The sequence below is a fragment of the Lactuca saligna genome, chromosome 6 (genome assembly GCF_052625555.1).
Source record: "Lactuca saligna cultivar CGN05327 chromosome 6, ASM5262555v1, whole genome shotgun sequence".
Taxonomy (NCBI): Eukaryota; Viridiplantae; Streptophyta; class Magnoliopsida; order Asterales; family Asteraceae; genus Lactuca; species Lactuca saligna.
Genome location: NC_136422.1, coordinates 15,796,680 through 15,823,721, shown reverse-complemented (window position 1 = coordinate 15,823,721; position 27,042 = coordinate 15,796,680). Strand labels below are relative to the sequence as shown.

Below are 27,042 nucleotides of genomic sequence, written 5' to 3'. Positions count from 1 at the left end.
ATTTTATAAAATGTATACAAACACGATTTTATAAAATATATACAAACACGTATTATATAAAAACTTTTTTAAACACGTTTTTATAAAATGTATACGAACACGTATTATATAAAAAATTATTCAAACACGTTTTTATAAAAAAAATACAAACAAACACGATTTTATAAAAAAAAAATATAGATACACACCTATTTGTGTGCATATATATATATATATATATATATATATATATATATATATATATATATATATATATATATATATATATATATATATATATAAGGTGATAGGTGTGTATACATTTTTTTATAAAAACAAATTTATATATATATTTATATACTAAATAAATACATATTTTTATAACTAGATATTTCATATACAAAAAACTTTTTAAAAAAAGTTTTATATAGAAAATATAAGATTTTTATGTGAAAATACATTTTTTTGGTATAAATATGATTTTATAAAGAAAAAACATATTAGAAACAATTTTTTGAAAAAAAAAAAGTTGCAAAAAAACTAAAATTAGGATGAATTCATAATAAAATTCTAAAATTTGAGCAAAAAAGGTAAAGTTTGGACCAAATTTGTAAAAAAAAATTAAAATCCGGGCCAAAAGTGTAAAATTTGGACCAAATTTGTAATAAATTTTGAAATCTGGGCCAAAAATGTAATTTTTGAAAGTTGGATGACCTGTTGACCGGGTCAAAGGATTAAATTGAATACGATTACCGGTATTTGGGACTTAATTGAATAAAAAAAATATATAGGGACTAAATCGATTATGAGGCCAATATGTAGGAACTTTATTGTAGTTTTCCCCATATTTTTCCAAAAACCATCCAATGAAAGTTCATTCCTAAATGAAATGAAATATTTTTCCAAAAACCATCCTAATGGAAAGCAGATTACGATTTTGCCCTAACTAAATATTACCATAGGCATTATGCTTCATCTGGTAAACCTAGATATCATCTCATTCTCGTTCAGAGACAATCTCTCCATTGCGTCTTCTCCACTTCCGTCACAGGGTCATTCAGGCAGCTTCATATCAGGTAATCTCTCTCTCTCTCTCTCTCTCTGTAATCGCATTTTATACATTCGAACCAAACAACCCCCTCTGAAGTCGACCCCAAACAGAGCTACCGTGACATCGATGGAGGCTTTTTTTTCTTCAATCGCTAATGTGAACTCTCTGATATCATGATATCAGAATCTGAAAAAAAAATCCCTTTCTTTCTCTTCAATAGTTTTATTAGTCGAACTTGATTTGTAGTGGATGTGATTTCGGGATGCTTTTTTGTTGTAAAGAATCGAGTCTTTTTTGGTTCTGAATGCATCTAAACCATACTTCCATACTTACCAATGAGATAGTGAGAAGTGATCGAATTCTCACTTTGTTCTTGCTCTTGATCGTTATTGATTGATTAATATGCATAATTGGATTATTTGACATAACAAAAAGTAGTCTGATGTTTACCCTTACCAGAAGTATCCCTTTTGTAAATCTTCCAAGTTTGTCATAGTTTAAATACTTCCTTTTGGACAGCAGGTGTTGGTTTTCTCAGCAACTGCAATGGCAGCCATTGGAGGTCCATTGAGGTCAAAACTAAGGTCATCTGTCTCCTCATTTCTCCATCATGACATAATGAGAATACCCATATTGAAACACTTCATCTCTTTTTATTCTTCTTATCCTACTCCCACATCACCATTAGCATTCAATCACACAACCAAAACTCTTTACAATATCTGCCATTGCCAACACCAGCTTCATACATGTTTCAGGCCTCGCCATTACCATGATGGCAGGCCTAGAGGCTCCCTTTGGAGAGGAAAGAAAATGATTGGTAAAGAAGCTCTTTTTGTTATTTTGGGGTTAAAAAGAGTCAAAGATGATGAAGAAAAACTAGACAAGTTTGTTAAAACTCATGTTTCAAGGCTCTTAAAGATGGACATGGTTGCTGTTCTCAATGAGCTTGAACGCCAGGAGGAAGTGGATCTAGCTGTCAAGGTTTTACTCTTTTTCTCACTCTCCCTTAATCAATCAATTCCATCACATTTAGTTTTTCCAAATATTATTTATGGATTTTTTTTTTCAGATGTTTTGGGTGATTCAAAAGCAAGATTGGTATCAGCCTGATGTATATCTGTACAAAGACTTGATAATCTCATTATCTAAATCTAAAAAGATGGATGAGGCCATGAAGCTATGGGAAAGCATGAAGAAGGAAAATTTATTCCCTGATTCTCAAACATACACAGAAGTGATTCGTGGGTTTTTGAGATTTGGATCTCCTGGAGATGCAATGAACATCTATGAGGATATGAAACAGTCTCCGGACCCACCAGATGAGTTGCCATTTAGAATCCTACTCAAGGGGCTTCTCCCACATCCCCTTTTGAGGAATAAAGTCAAACAAGACTTTGAGGAGATTTTTCCTGATCAGAGTATTTATGATCCCCCAGAAGAGATATTTGGATTGCGTTAAGGTGTCAATGTGGATAATAGCAATATGTAACCTGAAACTTATAAAATGCTTACATGTGTTTGATTATATATTGCTATTATTAGTAAAGAAGTTTAAGTATGTTGCTATTACATGTTGAGAATGTTTGTATGTTGCTACTATTAGACCTGGGAATGGGATGGGCTTGGAGCGAATCGACCTTGATCCAAACTCTTTTAACAAATTTCCAAATCCAATACTTACCCGCTCTGTAATCCGTTGGGTTTCGAATAATCAAAGACATACCCTTATCCACCGAATCAACATATATCCAAACCTGCTTCGTACCCCGTAACCAGTAGGTTTTTTGAATAATCAAATATATTTTTTGTAAATCTTAAACTAACATTTATCAAAGGAAACAAATGCTGATTTAGAAAACACATTACATACTTGAGGATTTTCGATTAGAATTAAAATCATTATTGTAGTAACTTTTGATTGATTTTTGACCGTCATTGCATTGATAAAGAATAACAATTACAATCCTTCTTTCGGTTGATAAATCATGTTGATATACAAATGAAATTGTTAGATTGCTTGATCAAATACAAATGAATGACATAATGATTCTTAGTAGAAGATTGGAAGTATAGAAATCAGATTCTTAGTAGAAGATTGGAAGTATAGAAATCAAGTCCTTGAGACCTATGTAAAAATAGTTTAGTTTTTGGTCTTTTTTCTTTGGACTTTTGATTTGAATTAAAAGTAAACTTTGGGCAGGATAAAATATAAATATAAAATTCCAAAATTTATAGGGGGTGGGTTATAAACGGAGCGAATCGATGATGATCAATACTGACCTTTTTAATAAAAAGGTTAGCACATACGGGATGTTAACAGGTAACCAGATAAAAAACTATGCTCAAAATCCGTATAATTGTTAACGGTTTAGATCGGATCATGATCAAAACTCGCTTTGCCAGACCTAGCTACTATGAGTGATATAAAAGTATCTCTATAGTTTTTGAATATTGCACTGCGGTTATTGCTTAACATAAAAAGACAAAATTACCTTTTTATTTTATTTATTTTATTTTTATTGTTGTTGTTGTTATTATTATTATTATTATTATTATTATTATTATTATTATTATTATTATTATTTGTTTTATTTATCTGTCTTTGTTTTTGTGGTTTCAAAATTGTTTAATATTTTTAACGTTTTATTTGAATATAATATTTAATGTTTTTTTTTTCGTTTACATTATATAATTATTTTTTTTTAAATTTTATTCAAATAAATAAATTAAAATAACTCGGATAACTATCAAACCTCCAATATGATTATTAAATGTTCGCTTTTTTTCTTGTTCTTTTAACGATATATATATATATATATATATATATATATATATATATATATATATATATATATATATATATATATATATATATATATATATATATATATATATATATATATATTGTTCAGGTTTATTTGAGGTCATACTAATTTTGTGAGACCGTGAGATGCAATCTAAAAATAATTTTATAATGCAAAATAAAAGAAAAATCCAAAAATTCTTTTTTTAATTACTATTTTCGTCACATTTTTTACCTAGAAAATTACCATTTTTTTAAGTACGTGAAATATTTTAATAGCATATTACACTGTAAATATTCTAATGTCATATTTAGAATGTTAGAATATTCTACTAGATTTGTCAGATATGTAAAATATTCTAATATTTTACTAGAATATGTAAAAAAACGGTATTTATTTATTTATTATTTAATTTTTTGGTACTTTTTTGGAAAATATAAATGACGAAAATTGTAATGCCATAAATTCCGAAACCAAAATTTTTTCATTTTTACAATCATCAAAACATTGAGTAATAAGTTTAGGTTCCAATGTAACAATTTAGTCACGACCGATTACATAACAAAAGATCACAAAATGGTTTCCCCGAGTGTGTGTACGATCACGTCGGCGCCTTCCCACGGTCCTCGCTAGTACCTGAAACACATAACACAACAACTGTAAGCATAAATGCTTAGTGAGTTCCCCAAAATACAACCTACGCACGTACGCCTTTCCAGGCCTTGACCTTCCGGTCCATGTGTCTCAGGGGACTTCTGTCCCGACTGGGTAAACCTTCCGGTCCTACCCACGTCAACCTTACAGTCCATATGACCACGCCTTCCGGCCCATAACATGTTGCCTTCCGGCCCAAATCAAGCATATCATACATGGAACATATAACGAATAACTTAACGCACATAAGGCATTTATCTCATATCATATTCGACCTTCCGGTCACACAGTCAAACCCTTCCGGGTACAGTATAGTGAGAAGACTCACCTCGTATGCCTCGCTAATCGTGAACCCTGGAATCACTCGTGCTCGAACCCTCGAGCTGTAATCCTCCTATGATATCATGAATCTATAATTATTACTTGTACCACTAAGGTTGACCATCCATATCAAGTCAACACAGGTTGACTTGGTCAACAGTCTTTGGTCAATTGGACCGGACTCGGCGAGTGCACTATAGTGACTCGGCGAGTCTACGCGTTTTAACCAACTCACAAGGATTTTCCCTTTGACTCGTCGAGTACTCCCCCGACTCGACGAGTTCCACCTGGGCCTAAATCACGGGGCCACCGCGACTCAACTCGCCGAGTCGCAAGGATAACTCGGCGAGTCCCAACTTGACTCGGTCCACCTGTCAAAACCTTTCTAACTCTCTGCGACTCACTGAGTCACCCACAACTCGGTCAGGACTACACACTGGGTGGTCTCAAGGACAATCTTCAAGCGACTCGTCGAGTCTGTTCTTCAGACTCGACGAGTCCATGCCATGCACCAGCTAAAACTAGCTTTTGCGGTCAGATCCGTTCCATACATACATAGATCTGGCCTTCCCAAGCTTATTTATCACGTAAAGTCTCAGTCTTGGTCGCCATGCAACGCATACAAGGCTCATTTTGGAGAAATAACTTCTAATATGGCAACCATAGCTTCTAACTCAAAAGAATGGACATAAAGCTTGTCATATGGGGCCTCCTGGACCTGCTAAGGTCCAGATCTAGGTTCCATATCTCCATGGGACCTTTCATACTTCCAATTTAAGCCAAATAAGGCAAGAAGAAACCCTAGATTTGACACATCAACCCAAAATACGAAGTTTAGCTCTGAAAGTTACCTCAAGAAGGTTCCCTTGATGAAATAGAAGCGGATCCAAGCTCCCCAACTCTTCAAGCTTGATCTTCTCCCTCTTTTCTTGCAATAATACACAAAATGATGAACAAATGGCCTCTTAACACACTCACAAGCGCTCACAGTCGTATGGGTGCTCTTAGGGTTCAAGGTGGCCGCAAATGAAGGCCATAAGGTCCTTTAAATAGGGCTTAGGACCGGGAAATTAGGGTTTCATTAAACAGTGCGGACTCGCCGAGTCCATCCCTTGGACTCGCCGAGTCCGGACGCGAACCTCCGCCCAAAACCGCGACCCGACTCGGCGAGTTCGACCTCCAACTCGCCGAGTCTCCTCACAAAATATCAAAAATATGAAAGTAAAGATACCTGGGGATTCGGGTTGTTACAAAAATAATATTTGATTTTTTTTGGTTGAAAATTTTATGTTATTTTGTATTTTAAAAATATATTTTTTATCTATAAAATGAATGTCTATGATTATGTCTCTTAGTCTCACAAAATTAAACCGTCTTACATGAACCTAACCATATATATATATATATATATATATATATATATATATATATATATATATATATATATATATATTGAATAGTTTTGCTTTGTTTTTTTTTTCCGAAAATAGTTATACAAAAAAATAAAGTTACTTACACAATAAACGAAGAAAGACTAATATATAACAGATGTAAACGAAAAACATATAAAAACCATAAAACCTCTTAAAATTGAATAAAACAACACTAACACATAAGTGAATGATGTAATAAAAAACACATAAAAACAACATTAAATGATTATATTAGATGATTAATAATTATTTGGGTTATTATTTTAATTTGTTTATTCGAGCAAAAAATATATGAAAATCATTATATCATGTAAACGAACAAACATAAAAAAAACATCAAATAATATATTCAAATAAAATGTCAAAAATATCCGGGTTAGTATTTTAATTTGTTTATTCGAACAAAACATAAAAAAAATCATTATATAATGTAAACAAACAAAATATTTAAAAAACAAAATCAAATGATATATTCAAATAAAATATTAAAAATATTAAAAAAAATTAAACAACAAAAAAATAAATAAATAAATAAATCTAGGAATAAATAATAATATGATTTTATATACTTTATTAAATAATTTATATTGATTATATTAAATAATTTATATTAATTATATTAAAGTAAAGATCAAATAAAATCTATAATTTATCCATATATATATATATATATATATATATATAAACTATGAAAAGAAAAACAAAAAAAGTGTTATTTTGTCTTTTTATATAGTGCAAGGACCTACAATGCAATACTATGTGTAAAACTCATGTATTACATGAGTTAATTAAAAAAAATATAAATGTCTAAATATTTAAGAACTTTGTATTTATAACAAAATAAGAAAAATAATGAATTATTTAAATTGATTTTTTAAATCTTTTAAATTTAAATAAACAAGAGTAAACTACACGAATGGTCCCTATGGTTTAAAGTAATTTGCGCGTTTGGTCCCTAACTTATTTTTTTTAACTCAGAAGGTCCCTACTGTTTGTTTTTGTTACGTGCTTGGTCCCTGTCTTACATAAAAAGTCTATTTTTCCCTTTATTTTTTAATTTATTTAAATAAATACACCCCTAATCTCACCCTTCTCACCTTACCTTACGTACATTTTTTCCTATTTAAATAATAGTCTTTTTAGGTATGATAGGGACCAAACGCGTAACAAAAACAAACAATAAAGACCAAACACGTAATAAAAACAATCAGTAGGGACCTTCCGAGTTAAAAAAATAAGTTAGGGACCAAACACACAAATTACCCCAAACCATAAGGACCATTCGTGTAATTTACTCAATAAACAAACAAAATAAACTAATAAGCTTTAATTTGAGAATTTTGAAATAAAAAGGTTAGTCCATTAATTGAATTAATATTCATTTATTTATATATTTATTGTAATTATTACATTAAAATATTATGTGAAATTTATTCAAATAGAAATACTCATAAATGACATGTGGAAAAGAAATTAATTCAAAATAACCACAAAATGAGATTTGACAAATTGAATGACAGTGTGACATGTGACAAAAAAAATATTGATTTATTAGGGTAGATGAAGATGATATTGACTCTAGACACTTGTGGAAAAAGTAAGAGCTTACTACTTTCTAAAATTATGCTTCATCTATAGAGCATTTCTCCAATTAATTGAGAAGTAACAATTCATCGAGATAAAGAGAGAATTTTGACATGAGTTTAGAAAAACAATATGCATTTAAGATACTCTCACAAAAATCTCTTATTTTCTTACATTATGGGTGACTTGCATATAAGGATTTCTCGTTAAAACAAAAGGCAAAACATCAAAGTTTCTAGTCAAACCGTCAGGAAATGAAGGTTCCAGTCAAAACATCAAAGTTAAGGTTAAAAATTCAAAGATCCCACTTAGGTTGAGTACGCCCTGCGTACTCGCCTCTATGCCCAACATAGAGGATGCCTTTCATGTTACGGGCTCCAAACCTAGTTCGTGCAACGTACCTCCAGGTACGCCCAACATACTATCGCTGAATCCAAAACTCAACATTAAGTCCTTATTTCATAAAGCCAAAACATGGAAATCTAAATTCAGGTAAAAAGGGTGTCCTGATGGATAAAGTCTCCGACTTTATCTATTTACATGCATACAAGAGGGTATAAAATCAAACCCTTAGCCCAAAAGTCATCCAAATCTCCAAAACTGTTGCATGGCTTAATGAGAGTGTCCAAGCTCTCATTTCTATGAATCCATGAGCTCAAAACTACAAAAAACTTCATTTCAAGGACCTAGAGTAGCTCGTACTCCATTAGATCAAAAGTATGGGACCAAAAATGTAGACAAACTCTAGACTAACAGGATCTAAGAAAATAACTCATCATGTTCCAAGCTTTATACCTTCAAATGATGCTTGAGGGTGAGATACTCCTGCATCTAGGTTTCCTTGAGCTTCCAAGATGATTCCACTTCCTTCAAGAACACCAACAATGCACTCTCAAGCTTAAAAAGGCTCACAAAAAGGATTAGGGTTTGCAAGGGATGATTTGGGAGATGGAGGTTGATGAGGGAAAAGGTCTTGGACATCCACCACATATGCCCGACGTACGCATGAATACGCCCAACAAATGATCAAAACAGGTGTCCCATATAAGGGAAAAATGGGACCAATTTCCAAGAAAATTCCACTTTGCATGGGGTGGGGGGGTGGGGTGGGGTTCAAAAATGTAAAATTGTATATACAATGAATGTTACACACTAGTTGCTGCTCATAGTCAATCATGACCCCATTGGGAACCAACCAATCCATCCCTATGATAACCTTCGATCCTCGTAGAGGAATTGGTACCAAGTCAATAGAATATCTTTTGCTGAACAGACTCAGGAAACACCCACGATGAACCCTCGAAGCACTCACAAAATGATAATCAATAATCTCAACCTCCAACAGATAATCTAGAATCCATGGAGCATCATTAGACTTCTTGCTCAGTGCAAGAGATACAAAGGATTGGGTAGTACCCAAATCAAACAGAACATGAGTAGTCATACCATTAACTAAGAAAGTCCATATATAAAATCAAATATAACATAAGCATAAATAAAGAAAGCAATAAAAGATATTATAAACTCACATACTTGTAACCACATTCGGTGTTGCTCGAGCCTTATCGGTAGTCAACTAAAATTCCCCGCTCTTCACCACAGGAGTCTACGCCTTGCCCTAGCGGCTATTAGTAATCCTCAAGGTAGTTGGTGCAGGCGCCACCATTGCCCTTCCTGACAATCTGTAACATCCATAAAAATCATGCAAATTTTAAACTTTTTAAAACACTTAGAAACCAATAGTTAGTAAAAATTTGTTATCAAAATAGTTCTATATCAGAGTATCCCAGTACTTAAAGTCATAAAAAGTGAGGAGCTGTACAATCACGCCTTTGCCTTCCCGTGATCATTCGAGGTACCTGAAACCAAAATTGAAACTGTAAGCCTGAAGCTTAGTGAGTTCCCCTAAAATACTGATACATAACAAATAACACACATAATAACAACATGCAATGGGTCCACAACTCTATAGACTGGATTACCCCCTGAGCCCACATTGTGAGTTTGGCTTGCCTTCCGGGCCCATAGCTCACATTTAGCTTGCCTCCGAGCCCACAACATAAGTATGGTTTGCTTTCGAGCCTACAGCTTATGACTGGTGTGCCCCCTTTAGTCATCAGACTAAAATGTAACTGATCAGCCCTCAGTGTGATTTTGGCATGCTCCCCTGGCCCTCAGCTCGCAACTGGAATGATCCAATACCCTCAAGCCCTCAGTACGAGTCTGGCATACCACTCGGTCCTCAGCTTGTATCTGGTATGCCTTCCTGGCCCTCAACTCATATTTGACATACTCCAGGGTTTGTTGGTCACCGCAAGAAGCAGTGCAACCTCAACCCTACCACACAACATATCTACATATACAACTAATTGCACATATAGATAATCAAATAGTAACACAGGTAGTCCTATAGATCTACGAAACCGGCATAGCAAACTAGCATGTATAAATATCTCAAACTCAACATATCATTAACTACTGGGATATCAAGTCTATTAGGCCGACATTGGTGCCTTCGAACCCTTAGTATAGTGAGGATAACTCACCTTGCAAGTAGTGCTGAAATGAAATGGAAGTCTCTGATTGTTGTCTCACCGAAAATCCCGAACTATCCAAAATAATAAATACTAAGTCAATACATGGGATATGAATCTTGACTAAGGGTCCGCAATAATCCATTTTATCTTCTCTCTCTCTATTGGACCAAGGCCCAAATGCCAAATCCATGATCTTAAAAGTCCATATATCCAAAGCCCATTAATGGCCTAATTTTCCCAATTGGGCCCAACTTCCTAATTGGGCCTTATTCTTATCAAATCTAGCTCAAAACTCAATTATTCAGAATGTCTAGCAAGGCCCAAGTCCAATTAGTCCAAAGGTGGCCCAAACCCCGAAGCACAATTCATCAAGAGTCCAATAGAGGGCGTACGCGGGGCGTACTCCTCAGGTACGCTGGGCGTACTTCCGTTTTGCGTTGACCACCATTGGAGTGGTTGAATCAGTACACTGGGCGTACAAAAATCATGCGGGGCATACGCGAGTTTTACCAAAACTCTAATAAGTGCTTAATGGCTTAAGCACTTAAGCCCAAACTTCAGATCCATTGACTAAATGTGCCTAAGACTCATAAAGTCTCAAACTTTAACACTTTGAATGTCCATAAAGCTCTTAATACATGATCTTAATCCATTAAGACCCTTCTACTACATACATGGGACACTTTCAGCCATTAGGACATCATTTTTATCACTTAGGACCCCTTTTAGGGTCTGAAAGGACATCTTATCTCATTCAAATCATAACATGCACTAACTTGGGACTTTTGGGGCAAGAAATGGTTCCATAAAGCTAGCATGGTAAGATCTACATCATACAAGCATAAAGTTTGGAGGTTTTTACCTTCTGGAGCTTCCAGAGTACAAAGAAACTTAAGATCTACAAGCTTATCCACCTTCTCCAACTTCTTGATGCAACACCTTCTTCTCCAACTACTCAAAGCACACTATTTTAGCTTATACACTCAAGAAAGAGGTTAGGGTTTAGGGAAAACGTCTCAAATCTATGGAGGCTGAGGTAAGGGAGGGTTATAAGCTCATAAGGATGTTTATATAACACTCAAACCGTAAATACTAGGGTTTGCATTTGACGCAAGTACACTTAGCGTACCCACGTGTACGCCCAACGTACTAGTGCGCACCTAGTACACTTAGCGTACTAGTCTTGTTCTCAAAGTTGCAACTTTAGCCCTTAGGCTCCTCATGGGTCGACTCTTCTAACCCCAGGGACTGCGAATGACAAAATAATAATAGAAGAGAGGATTTAGAAATACTTGCAAAATCTCAGGATGTTACACCTCTCCCCCACTTTACCTAGACTTCGTCCTTGAAGTCTGTTGTAGTAAATAGATTCGGGTAATGCTCCTGCATCTCAGAATCTGGCTCCTAAGTCCACTCAGATCCCTTTCAAAGCCACCACTGTACCTTTATAAGAGATATCTCCGTATTGCACAGAACCTTTACCTTCCTCTCCAAAATAGTCGCTGGTTGTTCCACATAGCTTAGGCGCTCGTTAAGCTGAACATCATCCAATGATACTACCACATCCTCATCCAATATGCATTTCCGTAACTGGGAAATGTGGAAAGTGCTATGTATCTGATAGAGCTCCTCCGAAAGATCCAATCTATATGCAACCTTTCCAATCCTGGCAATAACCCGAAATGGTTCAATGTACGGGGGACCCAACTTTGCCCTCTTCTTGAAGCGAATCACACCCTTCCAGGGTGAAACCTTCAGTAGTACCATGTCACCTACCTGGAACTCCAAATCAAATCGACGTCTGTCGGTGTAACTCTTCTGCCGACTTTGAGCGGTCTGCAACCGCTGTCTAGTATGTTGAATCCTCTCGATAGTATGCAAGACTACCTATGTCCGTCCCATCACTCTGTGACCAACCTCACCCCAACAGACCGGGGTGCGACATCTCCACCTGTACAACAACTCAAAAGGTGGGGCGCCAATGCTGGAATGATAGCTGTTGTTGTAGGCAAACTCTGCAAGGGGTAGGTGGGAATCCCAGCTCCCACCAAAATCGATGACACAAGCCCTCGACATGTCCTTGAGGATTTGTATGGTCCGTTCACTCTGGCCGTCGGTCTACGGATGATAAGCCGTACTAAAATGCTGTCGCGTGCCTAACTACTTGTGGAACTTCTGCAAGAAGCAGGAGGTGAACCTAATATCACAGTCAGAAACAATAGATACCGGAAGTCCGGGGTAAGCAACAATCTCGCGGACATACACGCCGGCTAGCTTCTCGGTCGATGAACTCTCCCGTATGGCCAGGAAATGGGAAATCTTGGTCAATCGATCCACAATGACCCATATAGCATCAAATCCCTTTTCCGTCCTCAAAAACTTGGTAATGAAGTCCATCGAGGTCTGTTCTCATTTCCACACGGGAATCTCTAGAGGCTGCAACTTTCCATGCAACCTCTAATGCTCGGCCTTGCCCATCCTGCAGTTCAAGAGCTCTTGACATACCAAGTGATATCTCGCTTCATGAACAGACACCAATAACTCAAACTCAAATCCTGGTACATCTTAGTGGCTCCCGGGTGAATAGAGAAGTGGGACTTATGAGCCTCCTCCAAAACCATCTGTCAGACCCCACCAAACATCAGAACCCATACCCAATCACATCGGGTCAATAATCCTCGGATTCCTGCACAAATTGGGTGTTCTCGACCCTGATCCTCTCTAATTTCTAGTTCTTTGGTCGTATGCCCTAAGCCTGAGCCTCTATAATAAAGCCCACAAGTGGAGAATCCAATGATATCCTTATACATATTGCCGGAGTAGAAGATCCAGCTAACTTGCGGTTTAAACGTCCACAACCACATTCTCTTTACCTGGATGGTAAATGATCTCACAGTCGTAGTCCTTGACTACATCCATCCACCTACGCTATCTCATGTTTAGGTTCGACTGATCCATGATGTGTCTTAGGCTCTTGTGATCCGTGTATATGGTACAACGGAACCCATAGAGATAATGTCTCCAAATATTGAGAGCGAATACCACCATTCCTAAACTTCAAATCATGAGTAGGGTATCTCATCTCGTGTGGCTTCAGCTGCCACGATGCATATGCTATCACCCGTGCTCTCTACATGAGGACCGTTCCCAGTCCCATGATGGAGGCATCACAGAATACCACAAAATCCTCGACTCCCTTTGGAAGAGTCAATACTGGAGCCTCACATAGACGCTGTCGGAGGGTCTCAAACACCCTATGCTGCTCGGGGCCCCACCGAAAATCCACCCCCTTCCTTGTTAGACGAGTGAGGGGTACTCTAATCTTGGATAAATCCTGCATGAATCTCCGGTAGTACCCTGACAATCCTAGAAAGCTCCTGATATCCGAGGGAGATTTCGGAAACTCCCACTGCATAACTACCTCAATTTTGGTCTGATCAACCAAAATCCCCTCCTGGTTAACGAGGTGTCCAAGGAACTGAACCTCTCGTAACCAAAACTCACACTTCGAAAACTTGACATATATCCGTTCTCGCCTAAAAACTCCTAATAACTCCCGTAGATGCTCCTCATGCTGCTCTTGGGTCTTGGAGTATACTAAGATATCGTCTACGAATACGATGACCGACCGATCAAGCATCGGTCTGCAAAATCGGTTCATCAGGTCCATAAATGCTGCAGGCGCGTTGGTGAGCCCAAACGGCATCACCATGAACTCGTAATGTCCATAACGAGTCTGGAACACGGTCTTCTCCACGTCCTCCTCCCTAACCCTGACCTGATGGTACCCGGACCTCAGGTCTATCTTGGAGAACCAGGATGCCCCCTGCAACTGATCGAAAAGATCATCTATCATTTGGAGTGGATAACGGTTCTTCACCGTCAACTTGTTCAACTCTCGGTAGTCAATGCACATACGGTGTGAACCATACTTCTTCCCAAAGAAGAGGATCGGTGCTCCCTATGGAGAACTGCTCGGATGGATGAACTGCATGCCCATCAGTTCCTGCAGTTGTGATGACAAATCATGTATCTATGGTAGTGCCAAAATGTACGATGCCTTGGCGATAGGAACCGCGCCTGGCACTAGGTCGATTCTAAACTCGACCTGCCTCTCTGGAGGCACTCCTGGTAACTCCTCCGAGAACACGACAACAAACTCCCTGACCACCGGAGCCTTTGAAACTGAAATCTGATCTCTGACCCATGTATCCACCACATACTCGAGATAACCTGTACACCCATGACGAATGTACTGCTGAGCCCTCGCAGCTGAGCAAAACCCTAATTCTAATCTGGTACCCTCTCTATAGACAATCAGTTCTCCCCCACTTGGGGTTCGAACCACTATTCGCTGACGATCATGGCAAGGAAGCGACTAAGCCAATCCATACCCAAAATCACACACACACCCACACCCACACTCACATGGGAATCGGAATCAAGTCTATCAGGAAAGACACCGCGAAGATCTCCAACTCACATCCCCGATATACTGAAGAAGTAGAAACCCCATGTTCCTTTGAGATAAAGATTCGCAAAGAACACTCTAGCCCTCTTATTGGCACACTGAACACCCTACTAAATGTCTGAGAGACAAACACCCAACTCGCCCCCGAGTCAAATAAAAACAAGGCAGGCAAGGAGCTCACTAAAACGTACCTAATCACAAGTACAAACAAATAAGCATAAAACATATATAATCAGTAAGATAAGGGATAGAAACATACCAACAACTACGTCTGGTGCTGCCCTGGCCTCCTCTGCTGTAAGCTGGAAGGCACGTCCCTGAGCCTACGAGGGCTCTGCTCTACCCTATCTCCTATTTGTAATCCTTAGTGTAGCTGGTGCGGGAGCCTGTGCCAGCTTAGCGGCGAGCAACGGGTAGTTGTCCTTCACATGGCCAATCTGCTCACAGTGGTAACATAACCTCTCACTCGGAATTAGGGCAGACTGGAGACAATCCTTCACATAATGCCCCTCCTTGCCACACTTGTGGCACCCGCTACCTGATCGAAAAAATCCAGAATGACCCTTTCCGCACTTTCCACAAGTGCAGGTGCGTTGACTTTCGGTCCTAGAATCAGCGGTCTTGGATCGATTTGACGCCGTTTGTGACTGCGTCAGGGCCCACCTCTGCTCTCGTAATTGTAACTCAATCTCCAGCTAATGTCGCCTGGCGTCCTCCTATAACTCCAATAGAGTGTCACATCGCTGGGTGGCAACAAACTGTCGGATGCCAGTCTTAAGCAAATTGCCGACCCGTGGGCATAGGCAAGCTGCGCGACCGCCCTGGGCCCCCAAATGCTACAAGGCCCCAATTTCTAACTTGCTATTTTGGTTATATATTAACAGCCCATTACTTTTTAGCTATTTGACTATTTCAAACCCCAATACTCTAATCAGGAACTAATCCAAAAGATGGAGCGTGGGTGAGAACGAGTCTTACCTGACATGCGTCCTAATTCCAAGGCGTCGTAACTCTTCAACAATCAGATTTCTATAGAAAATCCAAACATTTCCATGGAAAATCCAAACAACGTCTTCTCCAAAAGCAAGAGTTAACGATCATTCTTCTATTTCTTATTCAAGATTTCAAGTTAATCGTTTTATTTCATTCTTTTCTGATTTTCTGAATTCGTCCACAACAACCGTTAGTGAATCGAATGTTATTTTAGAATTGAGAGACTGATTGTGTCTCGTTCTTTTCACGATTTCAGAAAAAACAGGAAACTCTATTGTTTCCCTTCTTGGTGTCGATTTCCTTTTTCTGATATAGCACAAATGGGAAGTTAATCAGGTTATTTGATTTATTTTAAGAATCTGGCCTAGAGGTTTTAATCGAGAGTTCCAGTCACTGCCTCAAATTGGATTTCTTTCTCAATTTCTAGAAATTTGAAGGTTCAATTTTCAGAATCAACTGTTAGAGGTGAAATTGATTTCTGATAATATTACTGTGAATCTCTATATGTTCTATCGCTCTTGAAATTTCTTATTCTTTTTTGAAATTCGATTTTTATGAGGCTGTTCAAGTTAGAGACATAATCAAATGTTCATATTTTTGAATTAGAGGCAGTCCTTGAACTTTATTGCTTAATTTTTATTTGTAATGTTAATATTTTTATTTTTGATTTATGAATGATACTCTTTTATATTTCTATTTCTATGTTTTTGATATGTATAGAATTTTGTGTTGTTGAATAGTTTTTTCAACTACTTCCAGGTTATTAACAACAACAAGTATTCTGGATTTAAGCAATTCACCTAACAATTATTTGTTGATGATAAATCTACTTCAGTTGGAGGTCAACAACTTATGTACATAACAGAACTGAACAACTTAATAAAGAAACAAAGGGGATGAGACTTTAGTATTTTTGTACTTCTAATAGCATTGTATTTTTAGTTTTCTCCATTCTATTGTGTACGAATTTAAATGTATTGTTATGTATGTATAAAGTAATGTAATATACAAATACATAATTTTTTTGAAAGGGCCCCATTTTTGATTTTGTCCCGGGCCTCCAATCGTCTTGGCCTGGCCCTGCTTAAGCATGCTCAGATAACGTGTCATTTGAGCCTGTTCAAAAGCAAACTCCAGGAAAAATGTCGCCCTCTCCCTGAACATACGGGTGATCTTAGTCACTGTCTCACCATCCTGTCTCAATTCCAAAAAATCTTGAGCTAGTCGCTCCCGGTCGACCGTGGAATATAGCGAGCGCGGAACATATCCCTGAACTGCTCCCAAGTAACCGTAACTCTATGGTCATCCGAATAAGACCCATTCATCAATCTCCACCAGCCCTTTGCCCCAGACCTTAGCAGGTTCACGACACAGCTGACCTTCTGGTCAGTAGGACATGAGTACGTGAAGAAACAACCCTCCATGTCAGAAAAACCACCTTATGGCTCTGATCGGATCCTGAGTAACATCAAATGTCGGGGGCTTCGTGTTATCGAAGTCCCGATACTGAAAAGCTCGACCAGCTCCTCCCTCTGTCGCTATTACAGTTGTTGTAGTTGCTGCGGCAGGCATCTTAACTAGGGCTGCATATCTATCATCAAAATACTGCATCATGGTGGTCTTAATATACCCAAACATCTCTAGAATTTGACCCCGAAAAATCTCGACCACCTCCTTGCGAAGGATCTCCCTGACCCGATCCTCTATCAATGTTGGCCTATCCTGGCCGACGATCTCGGGTGCTGTCGGGGCACCCTGATGCCCCTGTCCCGATCCCGATCCATATCCAGTCATGAAATGCCTCATAACCACCATTTTGAAATTACACCAGGAAGATATCAGATAATCTACATAAATAACACGAAACGAACTCCCAACTAAACTCTAGGGTTTGTGACTTCCTTGCTACGCGTATGGGTCCTGTGCTTTCAGTAGTATGGGCCCATACTACCTTCCACACCTACCCATATTTGTCTCAAGTATCATCACAACATCCTAAAAATATACACAGGTATGGTGATCGCTCGATCCTCACTCCTAGAGGAAGGCTAACTATCTCATAACCGACCTACTGACCCCACACAACTCAACCATCCATGAAACTTCCACCAACCCTATAGCACTCGTGTATGCTAACCGTACATAATGCTTGACCCTATAGATATTCAAATACTCGGTCCTAATCTAAGACCAAAACTAGAAAATGAACAAGAAATAAAGCTAAACCAAATATTCTCAGGCTATAAGATCTTAATTATGTACAGCTGTGATGCATACTCCAAGCAACTATAGTAATGATGTCAATCTCATATAAGGAAAAACCTAGGCTACCAGGCATCATATAATCAGGCAATTCTATCATGCAATTCCTGAAGATCCCTAGCATAGTACTAGCAAGCTGTTCTAACATATCTCAATATCAAATAGCTGCATGGTATTTTGGGGTTTACTTACTGGCTCTGGCTGATCGTACACTCTGCATCCTCCTTTAATTATTTCGAAAACTTTTTTTGAAAATCATTTTGAAAATATTTTTCTTAGTTTGAGACTGGATTCACACAAGTGTTCCTCCAGTCCACTCAAACCAAGGCTTTGATACCAACTCGTAACATCCATAAAATTCATGCAAATTTTAAACTTTTTAAAACATTTAGAAACCAATAGTTAGTAAAAATTTGTTATCAAAATAGTTCTACATCAGAGTATCCCATTACACAAAGTCATAAAAAGCAAGGATCTGTTCGATCACGCCTTTGCCTTCCCGTGATCATTCGAGGTACCTGAAACCAAAACTGAAACTGTAAGCCTGAAGTTTAGTGAGTTCCCCCAAAATACCGATACATACCAAATAACACACATAATAACGACATGCAATGAGTCTACAACTCTACAGACTGGATTACCCCATGAGCCCATATTATGAGTTTGGCTTGCCTCCGAGCCCACAACATAAATATGGTTTTCTTTCGAGCCCACAACTTATGACTGGTATGCCCCCTTCAGTCCTAAGACTGAAATGTATCTGATTAGCCCTCGGTGCGAGTCTGGCATGCTCCCTTGTCCCTCAGTTCGCAATAGGAATGCTCCAATACCCTCAATCACTCAGTACGAGTTTGTCATACTACTTGGTTCTCAGCTCGTATCTGGTATGCTAATGAGTCCTAGTATATGAGTTTGGTATGCCTTCCCCGACCTCAACTCATATCTAGCATACTCTAGGGTTTGTTGGTTACCGCATGAAGCAGTGCAACATCAACACTACCCATACAACATGTCTACATATAAAGCTAATTTCCGATACAGATAATCAAATAGTAACACAGGAAGTCCTATACATCTACCAAACTGGCATAACAAACTAGTATGTATAAATATCTTATACTTAACATATCATTAACTACTGGATATTAATCCATTGGGCTGACATTGGTGCCTTTGACCCCTTAGTATAGTGAGTATAACTCACCTCGCAAGTAGTGTTGAAATGAACTGGAAGTTTCAGATTGCTGTCTCACTGAAAATCCCGAACTATCCAAAATAATAAATACTAAGTCAATACATGGGATATTAATCTTGACTAAGGGTCCACATAATCCATTTTTTCTTTTCTCTTTATCGGGCCAAGGCCCAAATGCCAAATCCATGATCTTAAAAGTCCATATATCCAAAGCCCATTAATGGCCTAATTTTCCCAATTGGGCCCAACTTCCAAATTGGGCCTTAGTTTTTAGAACATTTTGAATCTCGTCTATTGGGGTTATGAGTCATGAGATATGGTCAAAATACTGATGAGGGGTCAAGTTATCCAATAACATCCTTTTTTGTGTTTTCTTCTTGCTTAACCTCACATTTTCCTGCTTCCAGCTCCTCGTTAGCTTCCTTTTCATCCCGAGAAAGTCTTTTCTACTACAAAACATACTTCAACCATAATAAGCACTCTTTTCCCAAATTAAACATAACTATAGCTAAAAGTATTAGAAATATACATGAAATCCATAGTTAACTATGCACATATGAGTTGATCATAAAAATGATACTACATCACTCTCATTTATTTTCAGATTGGTGAATCTTTTATCTTTCTGCCAAATTGATTCTTCCAATAGTTCTGATACTCATAAACATTTCAAAATTATTACAATTATGTTTAATCTTATAAATAAAACCATATTTACTAAAACACCAGTAAATCATGATGAATAGAGTTATTGTCCCTTGTGGTGAATCTGAAGAGTCCATATCAACTTGTACTAGATCCATTAGTCTTTTATTTTCCTTAGATGAACATGTGAGCAATGAATTAATTCATGATTTTCCAATGAAGAAGATTATTATATATAATACAATTTGAATTATACGACACCAAGTATCTATCCATTTGGTGATGAGACTTCTTTTTACCTGATCAATTATGACAATACCAAAAGTGACATCTTAACAATCAAATCCAAAATTAATATTGCTATTATTAAAAGCATAACCAACACTTTCATTAATGCCATTTCAAGGAAACAAGATCCCTAAAACTTCACTTTTATTGAAGTAAATGAAAATTTGGAACTTGTCCTTACAATGCATGAAATGAAAACAATATTTCTAAACATCTTCGAAAAGAGAAATAAAAATATATTAAATTCTCCTAACTCCCTAGCAGTAGCTCTAAATTCTGACCATCGAACCATGTGACCAAAGTCCATTTCCTACGATTATATTTTGCTCACTATGCTTAAGCTTCCTTCTTTGTTTTAGATTTTGCAATACCATCAAAATGTGATCATCACATTATGTATTATGAGTATAAGAATAGAAACTTATAGTGTTAGATAATAGATGTACCTGAAGTAGAGTCATACGACTTGACTTTACTATCTCTAAGATCTTTCAGGTATTTCGGGAAGCTTTACAACCAATGTCCCTTCAATTTTCAATAGAAACAAATGGACTCTTTGGGTTGAACATATGGAATTATTCTAGAACAAGGCTTTCTCTTGACCACACGATCGAACGGTTTGATCTTGGATGGCCTCTTTCTATTGGGAACATAAGTCTTTTCTGGACCAATGTCACCATTACCAATGTCCATGGAAACTTTGGAATCAGAGCCTATAGTTATTCATGCTTCAGATGTATTCTTAAGCATTTCTACCTCAGCAACCATCGACATTTGAGTTAGGTCAATTAGGGTTACACCGATGTTTCTCATATAAAAGTTCTTAACGAACTGATCGTATGAATTTGGAAGCGAAAGAATAAACAAATCAATGGATTGTTCCGTTGGAAATACGACACCCATCCTATTCAATTTGTTAATGTATGATTTTATTTTTTAGAACGTGCATACACACATAATTTTCATTCATGTTTATATGCCAAAAGGGCTTGAGTTGTTTCATATCTTTCAATTAGTGACGTTGGGAGAGTCACAAGAGGAGGAGGTGAAGAGATGAAGGAGAAAGATGTCCAATTCCACCATTAGCTAAAGAAGGGAACATATTTTCACGTTGATCAGAATGTGGAACATAATATCGAGATGATTGAGGAAAAACATTTTCCAAAAAATGAGGAAGACCATCATTGTCTTGTTTTGACATCTCATATTGGGAGAAGAAAGAATTCAAGTTAGTTGATTTTAATCCTTAATTATTAACCCAAATTTAAATTATGATCAATATTTTCGATTCGAACTTTAAAGAGGGATGTCGTAATCAAATTCGAGAATATTTTAGGTAGGTGGAACATTTCACCAATTTCAATCACATGAAACTCCTAGATTTTTTGAGATTCATTGAATCTTATCAATGTTTAACATCGATTATGCTTTTACCAATCGTGACTGGGATGCCGAGGATCACAATTAAGATGTGAATAACCATGTAAACCCGCCTAAACACCGTCGATCTATTTCTTATCTCCCATTGATGTACCGGTTGACCATACACACTCCATCAACAATTATAACCACAATTCGTTTCATTATTTTTTCTTTATAGTCCCAAATTAGTGCGCCGGTTAACAACACACACTCCACTAACAACTCATAAAGAAAACAATGTGTGTTTTCATGGATTAGCTTACACTTCATATTTTTCCTAATGTATCTACAGTGGAATTTTAAAGTGGGTTCTAGTACTTTATAGTATCATACTTTTAATGAGGTTATGTCCTGTCAAATCCGTTCAACTAACGACCATCTACCATACAAAGGAGCGGTGAGTGAGAGTCGACACCCAATGAAAGTCATTTTGTAAGCCCTTAGAGTATGGCTTTGCGAATGAGGCCTAATATTGATTTGATTGACTTGTATTATACACATAATATATTAAACTTTTAATCATATATAGTATAAGGTGTATTTTAAAATCATTCAAAATACTAAGGTTTAAAATTAATTTTCAAATTAAACTTATAATAATTAATTTTAAACAATTAATGATTTACCAATTGTCTTTTAATTTAAATCATTAAGGATTTAAATAATTATCTTTAATTAAACAATTAATAAAATAATTTAAATTTAAGTCATTAGGGATTAAATAATTATCTTCAATTAAACAATTAACAAAATAATTCAAATTTAATCCGAATCCAATAACCCTTCTAAAATTTGAAAATAAAGGGCTTAGGGCTACTAGGTTTTAATTATCCAAAATTTAAGGCATTTAAAATTATAATTAAGTAAACTAGAGACCCTAAGACTACTTGGTACAGGCCCATGGAGGGGCGTTTTTGCGTATGTGGAGGCACCTGAACACCGTGGTAATGGCTGGAACACCGCCCCAACCTCCAGTTATGAGATATGGCGTTATGAAATGTGGTAATGAGTATGAGAGGCAACACCCAATTAGATTATTTCCTTCTTTTTTCCTTTCTTTATCTCTCCTCTTAACACCATGTTATAGCATGGGAACACCACCCCCAATTCATGGCATAACATGTTAAATGTGAGGTTGCGATATTTGGCTTCATAACCCTGTTGCCCACACCCAACACTCTAAGGGATCCAACAAAAATTTGAAAATAAGGGTGAAGGCTAGAGTTTCAAAAACCCTAGACATCATTGAAATTTTAAGCCTTTATGGTTTGATTTCCATAAATCCTAATTTTGATCAATTCACTATTATGCACAATTAAATAAAAGCTAAGGCTCTGATACCACTGATAAGTTTTCTAGGTTAAAAAAAATCATGTGGTGGAAAAACACTTAAACATTTAAGTTCACATGCAACCTAGAAATGATCCATATTTTCTCTATTGATAGCAATAAATTATGAACATCAAGAAACTGTAGAGAGAGACTCTGAAAATAAAAAATAACATAAAGATCAGGGTTACACAACTTTTTATTATTATAGCAAATAATCAAATCAAATCCTCTTGAAGTTCCTTGGAAAGCAAGCACCAAAAAGACGATATCTCTAATGGCTCACACCAAAAACTAGAAACCCTAGAATGAGGAGGAGAGAGGAGATATGAAGGGAATTTCATTCACATTCCATTAGGTAATGTGGAGAACAAAAATTGCAAGCCAATGAGTCATATTTATAATTTAGATAACTTGCAGATAAAGAAAGATTTAAATTAATTAAATAATAGATTTAATCATAATTCAAATGTTTTCATTTTATACAACTAGGAGGCTTCTGGAAACCCTAAGGAATACACAAAACCGTCTATGATATTGATGCTTCTAGAATTGTCACTTTTGTTCAAGTATTGAACAATTATAATTCACCACTTGCATCTAATTAATTCCAGTAAATTTTGAATAATAATTAATCAATTCTAATTGGTTTCTTATTAATTTATTAACCATATATATTAACAAATCAATTATTTAACAATTAATCTCATATTAATTTATTTAACACATAATAAATCAACAAATCAACTATCTATTTCCAGTTAATATATTAATCACATAATAGATTAACAAATTAATTTCCCACAAATTCTAATTTGTTTATTAATCATAAAATAATTTAATAAATTATTCACCCCTCTCTTAATATCATTTCTAGCTATTTCTAATCATGAGGGCAACTTAAAAAGAACTTTGATTCTAATTATAAGAATATACCAATCTAGTTACTAGCTTAGACACCTTAATTCAATAGTTTTTTCTTAATAAATTTAATATATATATATATATATATATATATATATATATATATATATATATATATATATATATATATATATATATATATATATATATAAACAGTATCAAAAATCATGATATACAAAATATCGTTATGTTTTATAAGAAAATGTCAAAAATTTACGACATACAAATAGTTTGTCATAAATGCATATTGTAAATACACGACATATGTCTCTTATATTCATTTATATTCGTTTATGACCCAGACTTTAATGAGTAATGACACGCTTTGTAGCCATAAAACTTGGCATTTGTGACTGAACAAATAACTTGTCTTTTTATACAATACACTGCCGGAATCAAAATCTGTAGCTAACTTTAATGGTACATTTTTAGCGACAGATTCGAAATCCACTACATGCCCATTTTACTATATGGATCAGGCTTGATGAAGGAAGTGGGGAGACAAAAAACAGCAAGCTTGGACTGTGTATATATGCTTGATCAGTGATGTTTGGGTTGTCGATAATATTAATTTAACACAAGTACTTTTATGGTTTTATAACCATATATTTTGCTTAATGTCAATACCTGATTTCCCGTGTTAATTAGTGTGGCGTAAACTACAGTCAACCAAGCAAACGCATAAAACTTTTTCATAAAAAAACAAGCTTAATTAGGACATCAATGTGATTCTAGTTAAAGTAGGATTATATATGATTATTGCATAGTATCGTCGCAAACAAAAATGAGACAATAGTGGAGATAAGATCTAAAACCTAATACTAGTAGCCTGGTGGTATATATCATCTCATAGGATATGAATCTAGCTATAACATAATCCTTTTTTTCATTCTTTACTTATCCGTAGTTTCAGTATGCTTTGCTTTATTTCCTACATAATATTAATTGTTGCAATTATCAATCGAATCAAACCCATAGAGCTCCAGCCCTGATGAGCATTGGCTTCAAAACGCTTTTGAGTTGAAGACTCATGATCTCATTAGCTCCACCAACCAACTCACCACCAATGAACACAATTGGCATGCTACTGCATCCGAACCCAGACAATGCCTGCTCAATTTCTCGGCCTCTTGCTATCTCATCAAGCTCGTAGACTGTTGGGTTGACACCAAAATCATTGAAGAGAGACTTGATTGTGTGGGACAAGATGCAAGAACTCTTGCTGAATATCACCACAGGCCTCTCCGAAACGATTCTGTTTAGTCTATCCATCTTTGTAGAACGAACCTAAAAGTTATAAGTTTTACTGATTGAAGTGATCACTGCCTTTAATCTGTTGTATGAATTGTGTATGAATTGTGGATGAGCATGGGGAGTTATATATAGGGATATCTCTGGATGAATTGTGGAGAAAAGAGAATGTATTTGGGTGGTGTCGATGTTGATATTAGGTTCCAGAGTTCGATTTTTTGAAAAGTTGACAGTGGTACGCAGGCAGAAGTTGGCCTATTTGCGAATATATCTTCTACGGAAGCAGATTTGGATATCGATATGCACAAGTGTATGTGTACGGCTTCGGATTCTATTCTTCAAGCATGTTTTCATGGAGTGGAACGTCAAACCAATTACCAAAATTTAATGTTACCGAGTAGGGCTTTTTTGTTTTTAATTATTAGAATTGCCTTCTAGAAAATTCCTTTTTATATAGAAAGATTTAAAAATTATAAGAAAAATGCTTTTATTACTCATTCTTAATGTTGGGTAATGTATAGCTACAATAAGATATAGACAAAATTGCAAAAATGGTCCTTGTGGTATGTATTTTTTTGGGGTTTTAGTTCAAATCTCGATTTTTTTTATTGATAGTCCTTTTGAGTTGGTTTACATGCAGTTTTGGTTCCTGTTCAAACTAAAAAGACTATTATATCCTTAATGAATTTATTTTTTATTTTTTTTCACTTTTATAAAATTATTATTATTATTATATATAAAACCGAACCCGCCTCTTTCTCTCTCTCTCTCTCTCTCTCTCTCTCTCTCTCAACTGGTATGCCATCGTATTTTCCCTTTCGTCATTTCTTCTTTAGCACACAAACACATAGCCACCCACCACCGTTAGCCACCACTATCTGCCACCACCACCATCAATTATTCTATCTCTATCTCTCTCACTCTCACTATCCCTTCTCTATCACTCTCTCTATCACTCACTCACTCACTCTCTCTCTCTCTCTCTCTCTCTTATCCCTCATACACACATCAAAGAAGATCATCTTCATTCAGTGTTAACCGAAGATCTGATGATAATTTGGCGGCAGAAGGAAAAGAGACTGAGTGATAAATCGATCGATCAATACAAAGGGAAAGAAATCATGGGTTAAGGAAAAGGAAGTGGCTGCAAAAAATTGGCAAAGACTTTAGATCTAGATGCAACTTTCTGGCGACGGTGAAGCAAACCACACCCCCAATTCATCTTCTCCAACCAAACCCCCTGGTTGCAGCCCTAAATAGGTCTAACTTCTTCCAATTTTTTGTGGTCATGCTCCAATGTATCTAAATCCTTGCGTGAATTTGTGGTCTCGCTCATTCTTTCCTTGCTCCGGTGGTGTTGCTTGGCTCTGATGAAGTTCTTCTTACACTCTAAATCCAACACGAACCCATGGTTTCTCCGTTTCAATTTGGATTGCAGATGATGGAGATGGTGATATGGTGCAGAAGTGTTTAGCGATGTAGGGGTGGAGATTTATCAAACACAAAATGATAACATGCTTGTAAAATCAATTGACGACTAAGGTTCTTAAGGCCCACCTCATCGTGTCTTTCTTTCTTTCCCCTTCATTTGTTCCCTTTTTCCTTTCAGTCCATCGTCTTGAAGCAGTGAATTGGATGGAGAATATGATCTGGGTATTTATCATTTTCAGTTTATGAACATATTTAATGTTTTAGGGTTGCAATTGGGTGAATTGGATGGAGAATATGAACTTTGATGCAGAGAGAGAGAGAGAGAGAGAGAGAGAGAGAGAGAGAGAGAGAGAGAGAGAGAGAGAGAGAGAGAGAGAGAGAGAGAGAGAGAGAGAGAGAGAGAGATGTGGGCCCAAATTACTTATTTATTTTCTTTTTCCTTTAAATTAAATACAACAAATATAA

General features: G+C 36.4%; 1 protein-coding gene and 1 pseudogene across 2 annotated transcripts; one reads left to right on the top strand and one right to left on the bottom strand.

Annotated features, from left to right (window-relative positions):
* The first annotated feature begins 900 nt into the window (after positions 1-900).
* On the top strand, positions 901-2,602 carry LOC145003440 (protein THYLAKOID ASSEMBLY 8-like, chloroplastic). 2 transcript variants are annotated; one of them, XM_078962560.1, is made up of 3 exons: positions 901-1,055; positions 1,553-2,014; positions 2,103-2,602. In XM_078962560.1, the coding sequence occupies exons 2-3, from the start codon at positions 1,577-1,579 to the stop codon at positions 2,490-2,492; spliced, it is 828 nt and encodes a 275-aa protein (XP_078818686.1). In that variant the 5' UTR covers positions 901-1,055; positions 1,553-1,576; the 3' UTR covers positions 2,493-2,602. The 2 variants fall into 2 exon arrangements, with proteins under 2 accessions (XP_078818686.1, XP_078818687.1); XM_078962561.1 differs by having other exon boundaries at positions 942-1,055; positions 1,550-2,014.
* A 22,022-nt stretch (positions 2,603-24,624) lies between these two features.
* LOC145002231 (monothiol glutaredoxin-S4 pseudogene) lies at positions 24,625-25,265 on the bottom strand (annotated as a pseudogene).
* Positions 25,266-27,042: the final 1,777 nt, after the last annotated feature.

What these genes read in the sequence shown, in the direction of transcription:
- LOC145003440 (XM_078962560.1), top strand. Translation starts at nt 1,577, where the DNA reads ATGGCAGCCATTGGAGGTCCATTGAGGTCAAAACTAAGGTCATCTGTC. An exon ending in AAGTGGATCTAGCTGTCAAG is followed by an intron (nt 2,015 to 2,102) that starts GTTTTACTCTTT and finishes TTTTTTTTTCAG; the next exon opens with ATGTTTTGGGTGATTCAAAA.